The 17233-nt window shown below is 32.6% G+C and overlaps 1 protein-coding gene across 1 annotated transcript; it reads right to left on the reverse strand.

Moving 5' to 3' along the window:
- Window positions 1-463: 463 nt before the first annotated feature.
- LOC108194017 (uncharacterized) lies at window positions 464-14179 on the reverse strand. The gene is made up of 18 exons (XM_017360905.2): window positions 14055-14179; window positions 13868-13964; window positions 13728-13781; window positions 13492-13547; window positions 13259-13292; window positions 11529-11619; window positions 8429-8520; window positions 7606-7680; window positions 6898-6989; window positions 6378-6507; window positions 6088-6177; window positions 5563-5628; window positions 3968-4059; window positions 3447-3512; window positions 3286-3352; window positions 2846-2934; window positions 2433-2559; window positions 464-1033 (listed from the first exon to the last, which is right to left on the reverse strand). The coding sequence occupies exons 1-18, from the start codon at window positions 14111-14113 to the stop codon at window positions 956-958; spliced, it is 1455 nt and encodes a 484-aa protein (XP_017216394.1). The 5' UTR covers window positions 14114-14179; the 3' UTR covers window positions 464-955.
- Window positions 14180-17233: the final 3054 nt, after the last annotated feature.

A 17233-nucleotide genomic window follows, 5' to 3' on the forward strand; every position in this document is an offset into this window, starting at 1 on the left:
TCCGTCCCATTTTAACTGCTTTTGACTTTTTTTACACGTATTTTAAGATGTTAAAAAAATCACATCTACACATAATTATTCTTTATAAAATTTATATCAAATAAAAGTTTAGAATCTATACTTTTATTTGATATAAGAATTTAGTTTTTTTATTGGGTGTAGATATAGTTTTTTTACACCTTAAAATACGTGTTAAAAAGTCAAACATCAGCAGTTAAAATGGGACAGAGGTAGTACTACTTAAAATGGGTGTAACATGGATAAAGTGGTGGAAACAATCGAAGTTAAAATTTTATATTATTAAATTTTATTATTTTTGGAATGTATATAATTAGTGAGATGTCCAAATGAGATTTTATAGAATTCAATTCGACGAAGAGATATGTCTTTTGATATTTCAAAGGAGAAAGACGAAACTGTTCAAAAATTTAAGAAAAGAAATATAGTTGAAATCATAACGAAGTATAGTCTCGAATCCAAGTATGAAACAGGGCATGATACAAAATCATATTTACAGACTCCACATAATGCATTTTACATTTAAAAATCATATATTTTTCAAAAGAAGCAATCTAAACAATAACAAAAGAAGTAAATCACCCAAGGCAAGTCATCTACATTAATAAACTATATTCATTTTTGCCTGCACAACACCACTATTTTTGGAGAATGTACCATACAAACAGGGCATTTTGATCTGCTCCACACCCTTATTAAGGTCACATGGTTCTGAAAGAGAATAGCTTGATGCTAATGAAAATTAAAACCCCTAAGCCTACCCCCTACGAAGACATTCAACCTCGGTGCCTTAGCTCGTTTCTGCATAATCCTAAAGATCAAACTTCCAAGCAGTTCTAACACCTTTGAGACCTGCCAGCAAATCACCTGAGATGCTGGAGAACAACTTGCAGGACATCCTCAATCTAGGACTTAAATGAACTCTAAAAATTCCACTTTATATTTGCTCAGCAACATAATGGTCCTCTCCCTTGCATGACTGCCTCCTTTGAGATATCATCATTATGGACGATTGCTGCAATAATCAAACAAGAAAACTTGATGGCTTCTTCATTAGTAATTCAATAATTTACGATACAGTACCAGTAAAAAAGAGGAACTATCTTCTCTTACATAATAATATTTTAATTTCAACTAGAGAGGTTTCTCAACACCTTTGCATCTCACTGGATTGATCTTTTGTTTCGTTTGATGCACTTATTAATATTACTATTTCAAAAATGCCTTGGCTATATATGATTCTTTTGATTGGGTAGCACATGCTGGAAGCAAGTGCTTAAGCCTAATTCTGTTTTTCATGTAAAATATCTAAGAAGTGGATGATACAACAAAATTACTGCAATTTTCAAGATATTAATAGCAGGTCACAACAACACTAATCTCAGTTTAGTTGGAAAGGATGAAATGGAAAAAAAGAGGAGAAAATTATGCAAGAGAACAAAAAACATGAAAGATTGAAAATTTTCTGTTAAAGAGGTTTTGTGTAAAAATTAGTATGAAGGATTATGATTATTTCTTGTAAAATTGGTAGGTTACTTAATGGAGGATAATATATAAGTATAGATATCTACTTATAAAATAGTACAAATTTTATTCCATTCCCTCCTATTTTCGTTTCTGCCAACCAAACAGAGTATCAATGCATTCATTATTCAAGTAGCCTCACTATTTTGATCTTTGCCTACTCCTAAAAGCATAGTGTATATGAATTAAGCATCAAGATTTTCTTGAATTTGCGTTGAACTAAAAGAACACATATGCAGTTTAAAGAATCAAAACGAATATAGGCACTATCCATTCAAGCCCTCTCTAAAGTTCATGTGTATGTACAACCATAATATTTAGGATTAGACGGGCCACAAAATTAACATGTAGAATCTCTTTGCTTTTAGCCTATCCCCTCTTGGTAGTAAGAAGTCTGGGATTCAAACCTCAGTGGAGGCCTCTTGGTGGTAAGAGGTCTAGGGTTGAAACCTCAGTGGAGCAAGATGAAATCTCAGTGGAGCAAGGGTTTAATGTCGAAGAGTATCAAAAATTTTGTGTAATTTGAAGATAAAACAGATGTATAGAGTATCCAAGTATTTTGATTTCAAAATGATAGATGTATGACCTTTTCTCAAAAATATTAATTCATCACCAAGTCAGGGTTTTCACTTATTCATTGGCAGGTTCAAACCCTTGTAAGCACATATTTGCTTAGCTTCTGGTGGTTGCCTCTTATGTTTTCTACTCGATTTGTATAAACTATAAATCAGCAAACTATCGCATGGGTATAGGGACACAATTATTTTAATGCAAATGACATGATGAAACAGAGTGACAATTTGTTATAATACTGTACCACAGCAAAATGTTAAAAAGAAAACAAAAAAACTGAAGATAGTGATAACTCGTCAAGTATATAAAAAAGAAACCTTGGTTCCAGCTACAATAGTCCCGTTAAGAGGGTGAATGGAACATGCTGTAACACTTTCAGATGTTGGGACAAATTTATTTTGCCTATGCTGGATATTTGCTTCTTCAACATTGTCTTTATTATCACTGCAGAAACAATAGATATGTAAAAGCATATTTCTTAACCAATAAATCTCATCATCCTTCCATGACCCAAAAAAAAAAAAACAAAAACTCATCATCCTTCAGGACGTGTGTGTGTGTGGGTGCACGCGCATTTTCAAGTCTTGACATTATATTCAAAAAAACATGTGAACTATTACAACCCCGATGTTGGATATGCAAAAAGCAATATTAAAAGAGAATGAGATCGGTTTCCTTGGACTAAATTAAGAAGGTGCCGGCGGACACAGCTATAAGCTTGATTACTTACTCAAAGTCCACATGACAAGGAGAGCTTGAGTCTGGAAAGAAATCTAAAATATTGATTCCGTTGCTGGATGATGATCCAACTGCGTATATCTGCAAGAACACGTCACAGAAAAGATCTATTGTTGGCTGGACTGTCTATAACAAAGCAAGATAATCACTATACTTTGTGTAGTAAGCAAAATTTATTATTGTGAAAAGTACATTCAAACTAAAGAGCTAGATCAAGTTTGGAAGCCTGGCAACAGTATTTACAAAAATACAATTTCAACTAGATTCTGTTAAATTTTTTTGAAAGAGGCCTCTTTCATAGACATGAGCTATATGGATATATAAATGATCATCTAACCTTCGAGTCTCAATGAGATAAGCAGTCCACATAAAGAAGTATATTATAAGTGAAAAGTCAAAACAATTTGATCAGGTAAATATAACAAATCTTACTGGATATGATGACATCCATGCTGGTTTTCTGAAGTATAATGGATTCCCTGAATCACTTAACCCATCTCTGAGAAAAATAACTTACGAATTACAAAAGTATATCGATTTACTTGAAACTCTCGTAATGATAAGTTGATCATATTGGACAAATTAGTACTCACAACCATGCTGGGGGAGGGCAATGAATATGAGTGACCTGGAAATTAGTAATATTAATAACACCTGACCTAAAGAACAAATAAGTATGTTAAAACAATCTTCAAAGAATCCCTGCAGCAAGCACTAAATAAAAATCAACATAATCTTGTCGTAAAAAAGAAGGCATTCCATAGTCCATTAAAACATGGAGAAATTTAGCAAGACGGTGGGGGACTTGATGAATAAGCCTAGAGTGAGGTTCCCATTTAACAATCTAAGCAACAGAGAAAAACTTATAAGCAATAAATAAAAGTCAGCAACCCTTATGTGAGACTAATAACAATTAATTAACTGAAGGTGGGGCATCATAAGATCAGACAATGTAGTTTGACGAACTAATTTTGATGAGGCCGGGAATGGGATATTAGATACAAATATCAAGTACTTAGCATAGCATAAGTGTTGGAAGATTAATATACAATATTACTAAAAGGTAGTTCAACTAAAGATATGAACAAGGCATCAAGATTTAATTAGAACCTACCAACCATCATCAAGATGAAAGGCCAACTGGTACGGGCAGCATGTATTGATGTCAATCGAGTGAATTTCTTTGGGAACGATACTTGTTTGTGCCTGCTTATCACCCAAAAGATCAGATGAAACGATATATAGGATGCTGAAAAGCTCTAACTATCGCTAAAGAATTATTCTGAGATGCTTATCTTCAATTCAGAGAGCAACTTCAGTTTCACATAATTTGAAAAGGTTGCATTATGATTTTCATTTAATACTGGAGTTCATAATGTGTGTAGCCTGCTGACATAAATAGGCACAACTATGTATGCAAATGAGAACAACCCATACAATTATCTAATTTTGTAGTTATCTTAATAATGGGCTCTACAGAAAAAATATAATAGTGGATCTGCATATATCCAAGAAAAACTGGCGAGGGATAGGTAAGGTAAAAATGTGTGTAGGTCTTTGGACTAAAATTAGGAAACCAATGATCTCAAGCAACTCAGAATACTCTGTAATTGTATTCTTTTATAACAAATGAACAGAGAAAATATAGCCACATATAAGCTATCTATTATACAAGTGCTCATCTAAGTTTATTATAAAATGTATTACACTGGATACACGTTGCCTCTTAAGAGCTGCAAAGCTTATAATACAGTTCTTTGGGTGTGTAAATCTTGAGTCAAGGCATCACTGTCTAATAACATTGGATATAAAAATCTCCACCTCAGCACGCATCAACAATATAGAGACACCAATCACAACCGCAGTTCGATTATTTTTATGTTGATTTCTACTATTCAGTGCAATTCCTAATAGCCTACTACATAAAGCATGACTATAAAGCTTGAGCACCACAACTATAAATAAAATTATCCAGTATTTTTTGTTCTCCTCTCCTTGACCTTGGTAGTTAATGGAAGTTTTTTCCTGAAGACTTAATTATTTAAAGAACCAATGATTCCTTGCGATTTTCACTCAAACACACACACACACACACGTATAACATATGTGTGTGTGTGAGATTTTGTATTGATAAATAAACTGGATACACTTATTGACCTGATAATTTGACCAAATTGTCAACCTGAAATTATGGGTTAACTATAGGTGACACAGACTCCTACCGATTTGATAATGCGGATCAATACTATTGGGTGGATGCTAATAGAAACACGTGGGTTCCACTTTTCTGTTAGAATTTATAGTTCACAGCTGGAAAATGGGACCAAAATTCCACATTCATGTTTAGTTAACTGAAGAGTTTTGACAAAAATTTAGCTAAAAAATTTGTTTCCAGCTAACACTGACAGTACTGTAAGGGTCAGAAAGTATTATTGACAGATTTAAAAATACAAATTTCACCATTCTTGCAAATACAAATTACAATCAAAACTAAAAATATAGACATGAAAGAGTTTTGTAAGCATTGACAAACACTGATATTGTGAGGGAGGGGATTACATTTGTGGAGTATATGATATGTCTACTTTTAAGACTTTATATTAAGAAACCTAGAGAAGTGAATTTGATCATGACAGACATATATAGCTACTGACTAATATAGCATCAGGACGTCTTGAAGAATGTGCCCAGAATATATATTAATCATACCTTCAAGGATTTAATTCTATCCAGCATCGATGCTAACTTCATAGATATTATAGGAGAATAACAAGCCTGTAGAATGATACATGTATTAGTCCGATAAATAGGTACATCTTACTAAACAACACAGAGTTCACTATTCTGATATATTATTAGACTAACTGATAAAATCTCTAGGTGGTATGCAAAAGAAATTGATTGAAAAATAAAAGATATACAAACACAAGTACATTGCTTCTACTCAAGATCATTCTTGAACCAGATATATCCACATAACAGATGTATAGTTGATAGTTGATCATGCATCCTTTTATTAGTGTATGAATTTGAGCTATGATACAAGCAATCATATCATGTAGGCAGCTTTGCTTAATGATGTTACAGCTGAACATGCAAATTTCATTATGCATTAAAAAAACATCCTGTAAATATATATTCTATGATCCTAAAAAGTCTCCGACCCAAATTTGGGCTTTCAAGTGAGGGTGAGTACTAATATACAATAGGGAGGGAGGGAGGGAGAACTCCAACCTCTCTATGGTTTTGAAAAGCTGCTGACGATCTTCCTCCTCTTAGATCCCACATATATATCATCCCATTCTTGCTAGCTCCAAATATTATCTACAAGCATTTATCTGGTTATTAATACAGCAACTGAATAATCTATTGATACAATAAAAGTATTCATGACAGGAGTCGGAATCACATGTAGCTTGATAGATATCATACTATACGACGTTTACTTTATCCTTTACTGATAAATAATGCCAATAAAAACATGTTCATACGCATACGCATGTAACTCCAGGTAATTTGCTGACCTGCTCTTCCACATCCAATTGGATGCTATTTAGAGGACTACTGGAGTTAGTGGTGAGTTCAAGACAAGGAAGTTCACTCGATCTTCTATCCCAGACATTAACCACGCCATGGGTATCTGAAGCAAGTACCCTATAAAAGCAGATGAGAGATAGCAGTGTAAAAATTTTAGGAAACCAACTCAACTCAATAATGCAAGCAACCAAGACAACCACTTAAAGTATCCAAGGGAAAGACCATAAAAACATAATAAAATTTTATGACCCAACATATATTTGAGGCACAGAAAATTTTGATCAAAACGTTAAATTTCTTTATATTATACCTTTTGGAAAAAAAAATCATGATCATCTTTTTAAACACAACAGAGGCACTACGATGCTCCTTCATATGTCTTATCACATAATTTTGGAACTAAGGAATATACATAACCAGAGTAAAAGAAAATGTGCTCTTTAAATTTGAAAAGAGACAATAAAACATTATTATAACATATTGAATAACATATTCTTCTTTACGTACCTGGAGTCATCACGTGAAGTAAAAGCTACATCTGATAAACCTTTGTGAACACCACTGCCATGTATAGATACAGAAGGTCTTTTTCTTAATACCTGCATCAGTGTTTCACAAAATCTTGTCATAGTTTAAAGAATACAAATTACATTTTGATTAGTCACGCCAAAAAAAGAGGTATATGGTAAACCTTCAAAATAACTTTGGGAGGAAATGAAAGCTGCAAGCACAACGCAGGGATAAAGTACTGTATTTAAGCACTAAGCCACATACACTCACACTTATGTCTCTCTTCCTTAGCTCTACTATACCTTTTTTAAAATCAACGAAAGCAGGAGCAGCAAGAGCTTGGAGAAACTAAAAACATAATGATCTGTAGAAAGCTAAATTTATATACAGTATTACAATAATTAGTTTTTTTTATCAGGAAATGTTCAAGTTGATTTTAAGTCGACTTCTTTGAGTGACCTCCAAAAATAATAGTTTCTATTTAAACAAATGTTACTTGAATTTATTACAATTTTGTCATCCTTGGTTCTATTTTACTACAATTCTTAACAGATTCTTCTAAGAAGTCGGTCAACAATTAAGCTTCTATAATAGCAGGCATTAAATAATTGATGTAGTAAGTCGAATGTCCAGCTATTGTCATATCCACAAAGTCATGTCTAAATTAATCTACGTGACTAGCATTAAATTGAACAAGAAACTCACTTTAACTGGTTCTGAAGACATGTAACCAATATCAAATATGTAAACTTCACTGCTTCTCATAGAGGTACATGCAACCTGCATGATTGAATGTAAAACAAAGAGTCTAACTCAAGAGCTTTTAGTATAAACACCAACAAATCAGGATGACAAAAATTTCTTATATAGAGCACACAACAGAATGCAACATCACTGTTGCGTAGACGCAAGCACTGAAATTTCTTACAATATTTAGAAAAATATCTATTGGCTATCCGATACTAATGCGTACGAAATAGCAGAAGTCAACAGCTAGATAACCACATCACTCCAACACCAAACATGAAAAGCATTAAATAAGCAATATATTAGTAGAAACTGTGACATTGTGTACGTGCATATATGCATATACGTTACAATATCAAACTCATTGTACCTAACAAGCATACAAGTCTAAGTCAATTCTACCACCATCCCAGAACCTCTAGATACTTACAGTGTCTGGTGCTTAGATCTATCAAAGTTGGGTCAAATTTTAACAGTATTTACTTCTGCTGCTTACATTTCTAATAGTCTAGAAATTTCCGAATGATGAAACTATCTGCTAGATACTGTGTAGGAGAATTACATGACTCAACTTTTGAAACATTATCCTTTACTGAATAGCTTTAAAATGTATGCAGTCAAGACATCTTAACATATATAAATGTTATAACAGCTCTAAAAATAATTACAATGATAAAATACTTGATAAAAGTAAAGTTCAGACTAACATAACATGTCAATGAAACGCATATAACTTATTAAAGGTTGGCAGAGAACACAAAGAATCGATTTATCATCCAACCTCATCCTGATTAGCAATATTCCAGCGAACAACATCAATTTGGTGACCTGTATTTATATGCAGAACATGTTTTGTCTCGTCTTCCTTGAGGTCTGCATAATGAACAGAGAGTTAAGTATAGATATGGTGGAGAGTAAGTTGGGCACCATCTCCAAAGAACAGGAAAGAGAACTCAAACAGAAGTACAACCTAAGAGGTTTCAAATAAAAAAGAAAAGGAAAACAGTAAGTTGCTTGGTTGCAGGAAGATTATGTAACTGAGAGCATGAATGACACAGTATAATATTTACCAGCAATGATCCTTCCATTTCATAACCTACTAATCGAAAAAACAATTAAAGGTCTGTCATTAAGAAGTTGTAGGAGACAACAATTCCTTACCAAATTCTAGGTAGTGAAAACATATATTTTTTTATTCAACACACAGTATGACATTAAAGTTCGTTCAACTTTCCTTTTACTTGGAGGTAAAACTCAATGAAAATTGCGAGAAAATACTTTTTGGCTACATTTACTGACTTTAAGTTCGAAATTTTAGAAGAGAACGGGCAATTATACAGAATAATGGCCCCAAATCTCACCAAACACCCAAGTAATACCCTAATTAAGATGATTCAAAAAAAAGGCCCCAATGTAACATTTAGAGACGTCACTGATGTGGCGTTTTAGTAACATAGTTTTAGTAACATGAAAAACGTAAAACGAACAAGCGTTCAAGTGTTTGAAAATAACTAAAATGCTATATAAAGAAGCGTTCGAGTATTTTTATATAAATTACATAACGCAATTTAATTACTCATTTAGGGTTTATGTTTGGGTTTTAGAATGATCAATTTATACGTTAAATTAAATTGGCTAACGGTTAGGGGGTAGGCTTTAGGGCCTTTAGGCCCTAAACCCTAATTAATTCGAGACTTTGGGGCCGAAGGCCCTAAAGCCGAGAAACCAATTTAAAAAGTAAATTAACAGTCGTTAACATTTAGTGTTTATGTTTGGGTTTTAGAATAATTAATTTATACTTTAAACAAAATTGGCTAACGGTTAGGGTTTAGGATTAAGGCCCTAAACCCTCGAGCCTAAACCCTAATTAATGCGAGGCTTTGGGGCCGAAGGCCCAAAAGCCGAGAAACCAGTTTAAAAAAGTAAATTAACAGTCGTTAACATTTAGGGTTTATGTTTGGGTTTTAAAATGATCAAGTTATACTTTAAATTAAATTGGCTGACGGTTAGGGTTTAGGGCCTCCCTAAACCCCTCGAGCCTAAACCCTAATTAATTCGAGGCTCCGAAGCCCGTAAGCCGAGGAACCAGTTTAATAAAATAAATAAACAATATAAAAAAATATTAATTTGTGTGGCATTTTGGTTGAAATTAAATTTAAAAAAATGAAAACACCATAAACGCTATTGTGTCTAGCGTTGTCATTGAATTTGTGGATATACATACACTGCCCAGCTCAATGTCCACGGCCCAGCACCCCTAAGTCTAGCCAAGCACCCTTTAGTCCAACCTTAAATGCAAGAGTGAGTAGCGTTTTATACTTTTATAAAAACCTTCAACGCTACACGATGTAGCGTTTTGGTTAAAAACCAAAACGCTACACAGTGAGCCGTCACTAAATGTTAATCATGGCCATATATCTAGTATGTTGGTAATTGGGGCATTAATCTTCCAAATCTGGATATTGAGGGCCAACACCCAATTATACGGCAGTAAACTAATTATGATTAGTTACATGTTGTCCAAAAAACTACCCTCATAACTCATAAGTAACAAATATATAAAATGTTTCTTTTCTAGTAAGTTGGACACATAATGCATAAAAACTAAAATTTACATTTAGTTTGCATGTTCTTTAAAACTTTATGGGCGATCGTAAATCTCTTTATACTAATAATTTCTTATATTCTCTTTCACTGAACCAAACTCATAATTTAACTATCTTCTCACTTCTATAAAGATTTATAAGTGTGTAATATTAAGTACAGAGAACAATTCTTCGGAGATGCAATTTTGCTGCAATTATTCGGAAGTTTGACATAGTGCTAGTATATTCTAGATAGATATTAGCTAAGCAATCAGCTAACAATGAGGTACCTTATATATAAATTTATATAAAGTCGTAAAGAATACTTTGCTAAAGACACCAGCTCAGAAATGGACTCGTATCACACCCTGGTTTTGCCTCGAGGACTATATCTGCCCAGCTCACATGGATGACCTATGACTAAGTTTTAGTTTTAATTTTTTTAGTCATGTGGATTTTCCCTGCTTAGGATGGTATATTTTGATACATATTTGGACCTCTATATGATTTACAAAAGGTGTTTTATCAGGTATTATTCTTCAGATTTCAGATTGTGGATATGACTTAATAAGGGTATTTGTCTAGTTTATTCGCTTCAATTTGTACAGCCTTGGTTTATTGTAGCATTAAGGGCGACTCTTCTACTAAAAGTTCCAAACAAGAGACTGCTACTTCGTTTTTATCTAAAACTGTTGCAGAATACTTTTATATGTCCAAGAAAAATATAAGCGAGGCATTTACGACTACAAAAAATAGCGCAAAATTGTAAAATTGGCTCTTGGTCGTGACTTAAAAGATCAGTTGACAACAGCAATAAACAATTTGGAGGATGCTTGTAAACTCTATGACATGCTCATTCCTATGGACAGTCAACTTGTGGAATAAGTTGCACACATTGATACAGTGGAAGATTTGTGGTGGTTATGTTTGAAGATGCTGAACTTTGACAAAAATAATTTTGTGTCTCAAGGCCAAGGCTATTTCATGATTCAGAGGAAATGCAGCCCTATCATTAGTTTATTCCGTAATTTAAGAAGTTATGTGAAGAATATAATTTTACGGTTGCCTAATACTACTGATGTAAAACAGATGCAAACTAAGCAGGAGCAACTAGCACTTTTGCAATTTCTAGGTTATCTTGCCCGGAAATTGATACTGTGCACTTTGAGCAACACAATTTTACCATCGTAACAGGTACATTTACACATGATTCGCAAGTCTCTTACGAGACTTCAATAGCTGTGACTAATGCTCCACTTCATTAGTTTTTCCACAATATTGGCTGTAGGAACTCACCTGGTATTGGTGTAGTTGCCTGACAATATAATGTGTCAAAGTCATGAACTGATAAGCATCCTAATTTTGTCGCCGATGCTAGGTAGATTCCCTGAATAAAAATGATCAGAAATTCACAAGTTTAATAAACCAACTAATATGAAGAAAACTAGACAATTCAGAATTGAAGTCATTATTTCAGCACTAGTTTTGTCACAGATTCCAACATTAATCTTTATACAGTTCGAGAGATGTAACCAAATGGACCAAGCACAAATTTAAAAAAAGAAAAGATACTTGGTTATTAAATGGGGATAAAGGAAAAATCATATAACAAGATGTCACTGGCACCATCCTAAATGGAAAGGTACATGTGTATTACATAGTAATATATATTAATAGATTGCTTCATGGTTCAAAGTACCATACTTTCTTATATCAAATACAGATTTAAAAATATGGAAAAAACTACCACGATCTTCTACATGGCAGCAGCAAAAACCCATGTCATGATGATGCTGGAACCTATAGCCAATCTGATCAGTATATGTATCATTTAGAATCTTCTTCAGCAGACCTATTTTCTTGTCACCACTTATCGTTTAATTTATAGAAGATGAACTTATTAAACAATCTATTATCCATGCCAAATCTTTTTCAATGTTAAAAACTGATATTGTAGATTAGTTAATCGGCATAGACATGTTGCCCTGTTTCCAGAAAGTATATTTAAAAACCATATTTTCACCTATTTCCCTTCGATGGAGATGTAAATAGCAGATACATTAAGTGTCATGACAACTAAAATTCTCATAACAGGTGGTTAAAAATGCGAAATGAAAACATTTGAAAGATTGTCGACAAAATGAGACTAAACATATCGACTAACTTCTACAAACCACCTAAAAGTTTGCAAGTGATGCCATACGGTTTTCTACAAGACATCCCTGATCATTAACATATCATGTAAAGGTCGTATTATTACTTAAATTTGTCGGTAGTGTTGAAAATCCTATTGCATTGACCAAAAAAAAAAAGGAGTACTATTTATTTAATCAAATTGAAAATTAAGAATTACTCTGAAGCTGATACTTTCATAAAGAGTAATATGAATATTAACATATGTGCACTAGCTACTAAGTATATTCACTTGTAGTTTCTAACTCAATTTTAAACCAACAGATGTCAATGTCTGGAAGCAGCTGAATCATTTTTCTAATAAAAAAAATCACACGTTAGACGAAAAGAGTCCTTAATTCTTCAATAAAAATGTAGAGTGGCAGTACATCTTTAGGGAATAAATTTTTGGAAGAGTTTTAATAGATACAATACCCCGAATATGGCATTGCAAATGAGGCATTATCTTGTGATAGTGTACTAGCATAAAGAATGCTAAGGGGTTCTGTTAGTAATACCATGAACAAGATCTGGGTGTGAAGAGTATTTCTTCTAAAAACTAACAACTCATATCTATGAAACAATTAGCTATAACTTGCATATATATCATCGAATGAAACTTTAGCATATGCTTCATAGGAATGTAAAACCATATCTTAATCATATATCAAATTTGTATTCATACATGGAGCATATTTTCATTAAGCTACGAACAATTTCATGTGATTTAATATGTAGCTTAAATCACTAGGAAACACTCACATTATTATCTAATCTCTTGTAAATGTATGTACCAATGATGAAGAGAATCAATTTAAATGCTATTACTATGAACGTCATGATGGAGAGTTCACCTTGGAGTCGAGCTCTAGACAAGAAACACCATGTCTGAAGGATTGAAAACAAAATAATTTGATTAATATGTGTCAAAAGAGTATCATAATAATCATACACAAGCGCCTTTGGCAGAAGAAGACAGTACAAGGACATGGTCAAATAGCATTAGTTATGAAACAGGGATATGCAAGTTATAAAAATGGACATAGGGAAAATAAAATATAAATCCTACCAAGTGAGTACAACTTACTTTCCCAAGTTGTATATGTTATTAAACTCCTGACCGCCACTAACGAACCAACTCACCTGTATGCATAAAACAACACTAATCACTCAATGACGATCATTCCCGACACACGTAACCTATAATTACCAATACATAAAACAACCAAGTATAACCCTAAACCCCAAACCCACATTCCAATTTTTCTCATACACAGTGTACAATTCACAGATAAGAAAAGGTTTAACACACAATCCACATACATGAGTGGGACACGGCTCTCCATCTATACGATACGAATGAGCGAATACTCCGGTCTACACACATTCACACAAAATAATTCAGAACAACACCAAAACAATTACATACATCCAATTACACACAAAATTGAAACTGTAAACACCTCGTAGTATGATTTGATGAGTAGACTAGTTAAGTCGCGGCGGTACCGAGGATCCGATTTGCCATTGAGTTCCACTAGAAGTCTTCTCCATCTAGGTCTACGATCAATCAATCAATCAATATAAGTAGAAATTAAGATAATTAAGTGAGAAATAAAGGTATAAACAAATTAAAAAGAGTTTAATTACCTCCGCTGCGGCTTCGCGTTTCGATTCGACGGAGATAGAGGAACTACGAAGCTGTCCATTGTGGAGGAAATGAGAAAGTGAAGAGCAGAAATGAAGTTTCGTTTTCTGCGAGGGTTGTATATTTTTTGTTAATTTATATGTAGTTTTTTGTTTCCCGCCAGTAATTTGTGGGCTTTGTTTGGGCTTTTTGAATTATATTTGGAATTGTTTGGGCTTAAAATTATGTTGTTTTATAAGTTTTTGAACTTCTTGGCTTGAGCACTTGGCCCACTAAATTTTAAAAAAGTTAGAGCACTTGGCCCATTAAATTTTAAAAAATTGTATATTATTGTTAGTTTAAATTTTTTAAATAAAATATATTTTTTGAATAAAATAATAATTATTATAAAATAGTGTTAAATTTTTTTAGAAGTTGGTTAAATATATTTATTAAGAAATGATTGATCAGTTGATATGAAATTATTAGCTACTATATTTTTTTGCTAAGTAAAATGACTAAACGGAGTTCATATTTTATATAATTGTCTAATTCTTCTGTTTATGATATACTAACCAGGTACCTTATTTAAGAATTTTCCACTCTGCGAGATGCCCCAAGGAAGCTGAGCGAAGTTCTTTTAAATCGAGTTGCTGTAGTTCACTGCACTCCCCATTATACGAATTAAATTCATACCACACATTTTATTAATATCCGAATTAAATACATACCACACATTTTATTAATAAAATTTTTAAAAATAAATTTCAAATAAAATATGAGCAAAGCGCATGTTTCACCTTTTAGAATCACGATTGACTGGACGCGACATTTCTGATGACAGTGGATGTAATTTGCAGGTGTAAAGATAGAGGAAAAAACAAAAGTGGGGGTCTTGAAAATAAGATGCTTAGATCGGCGTTTGTTTTGGAGACAACAATTAGAGTTATAAATGCTTTACTGGCGTTACAATTGTTTTACAGGGCTTGGCGTTGCATTTTATACGGGGTTGTCAGTTATTGTGTTAAATTGGAACTCATAGATGTCTTGTAAAATTTATTAAATTTTATTTATAAGATATTCTATTTGATATTACTCGTATGTTGAATGACTATATTCTGGTTCACGTATATGTCCAGTGTATAATATTTTACGATTTACTCACTGATATTTTTATAAATGAATAGAAACCCATATATCTTTAATAAAAACGTGGTGGGACCTTCTGAGTAGTTATACAGCATCTTCATTACTTCCACAATCTCAAATACTTCAATTTTCATTTCTTCATTGATGTCTGGACATATTAATAAATTTCTTTCGGCGAACTTATTCTCTCAAATTGTAAATGACTTCTTTATATTTCGCCTTCGTATTTTCCGATTCCTACGGGCAATGTAAGGGTGAGCAAAATCGAACCGAAGTGTGTGAATTCGGTTTGGTCCAAATTGTTTGAAAATTCGGTTTATTCAGTTCGGACCGAATATACTGAGATTAATTCATTCTAGTCCAAATCTTAAAAAAAAACCGGCCTGAGCTGAATACACCGAATTGTACAAATAATATATTATATAAAATTATATGTGTGTGTACTGAATATATATTGTATCCTATAATTATATATTTAATTTATAATTTTAACTAGATGAAACAGTGATAATTAATTAATATTATCTTTTTAAATACATATGAATTTTAATTTTGTTTATAATATAACTTTTTTTATAGAAATTTTCGGTAGTTTTTTAGACCGGACCAAATTGAATTATTTCGTTTCAGTCCATAATAAATTTCGGTCCGTCTCGGTTTGGAAAAAAAAAGAATTTTGGTTTTTTATCTATTCTGTTCGTTCTGGTTTTGAATCGACCGGCCGAATGCTCACCTCTTGCGGGCGTTATATTATTTACATATCATTTTCTATTGTCGACTTATCATCATTCTATACAAGAGTAAGGTTGTCTTCACACATTCAAGAATAATGCGTAAACTCCTGTAAATAATATTTTTAATCCTTCAGCTCATATTTAAAGATACGTGTAACCGACTTAAGTGACCAATTTGAGACGGTTTTGAGTTCAGTGACCAACTTGATATATTGAGCCCACTCTGGTGACTCACTTGATTATTAACCCAATTAAAATATAAGTAGCTATTCTATAATGTGAAATCAAAAAATACATTTTGGTACTAAAATAACTTTCATGCTCCAATGTATAATTTTGAAATAAAATAAAAAAGATAGTAAAATATGAACACAAGTACAAAAAATTAAATAAAAACTATTTTTATATTCATGTTCCTCCAAATTTCTATTTGCATTGTCCATGTGACAATTATAGCTACATCTATATTTGATCCTATATTTAGAATCAATGATAATTTTTTTCTATTTTAGCATCTCATATAACATTGCATCGGAGTGCTAAATTCTATGAGTGATATTATATTCTATGAGTGATACTATATTATAAAAATAGCACCTTTCATAATTTATAGGGTTGCATTGGGCTTGCTAACCTCCGTCTTTTTACTTAAAGTGACTTTTTGCACGTAACTTAAGGTGAGTGAAAAACATAATTCCGCTCATTATTTTTAAAATTTTATTTTTGTGAATAAAAATATAAACTATAAACTTTAACTCAGAAAAAGAAAATTTTAAAATTTATAAATAGAAATATGTTCCTTAATCACTTTAAGTTACGTGCAAAAAGTCAAACTGACAAGTAAAAAAGGACGGAACGGAGGTTGTACTAGACTTTAGCCAAGAGGGGATGATCTAAAATTCTAAATATAATACACTGCTGAGATCTAAAACACGATGCATTGAAAAGGACAGCTTACTGAGAAATAGCTAGTTGGCTCAAATTTTATCCACCATACCTCATAAAAGCTTCGAAAGAGAAAACAAAGCAGAATCAATTTATAAACAAGATTCGTCGCCTAATCCTATGCCCCTGAGATCCCAACAATCTTATTTCATACATTTCAATTTTTTATAGTTAACGATTTTTAGATTTATTTGTTCCTCACGTAGATTTACTTGTATATATCAGGAGGCGGACTTCACTAACACAAATTACAGTACACAAGCACAACTACAAGTATCTCCCAATCCTCGGACACATGCCTCGTATATGTTGTTGGTTTATTTTCTGTATTTAATTTTCAAATCTGTCATTGAGTAAAAGTATTTTACAAATTT

This window comes from Daucus carota, chromosome 7, assembly GCF_001625215.2.
Source record: "Daucus carota subsp. sativus chromosome 7, DH1 v3.0, whole genome shotgun sequence".
Lineage (NCBI taxonomy): Eukaryota > Viridiplantae > Streptophyta > Magnoliopsida > Apiales > Apiaceae > Daucus > Daucus carota.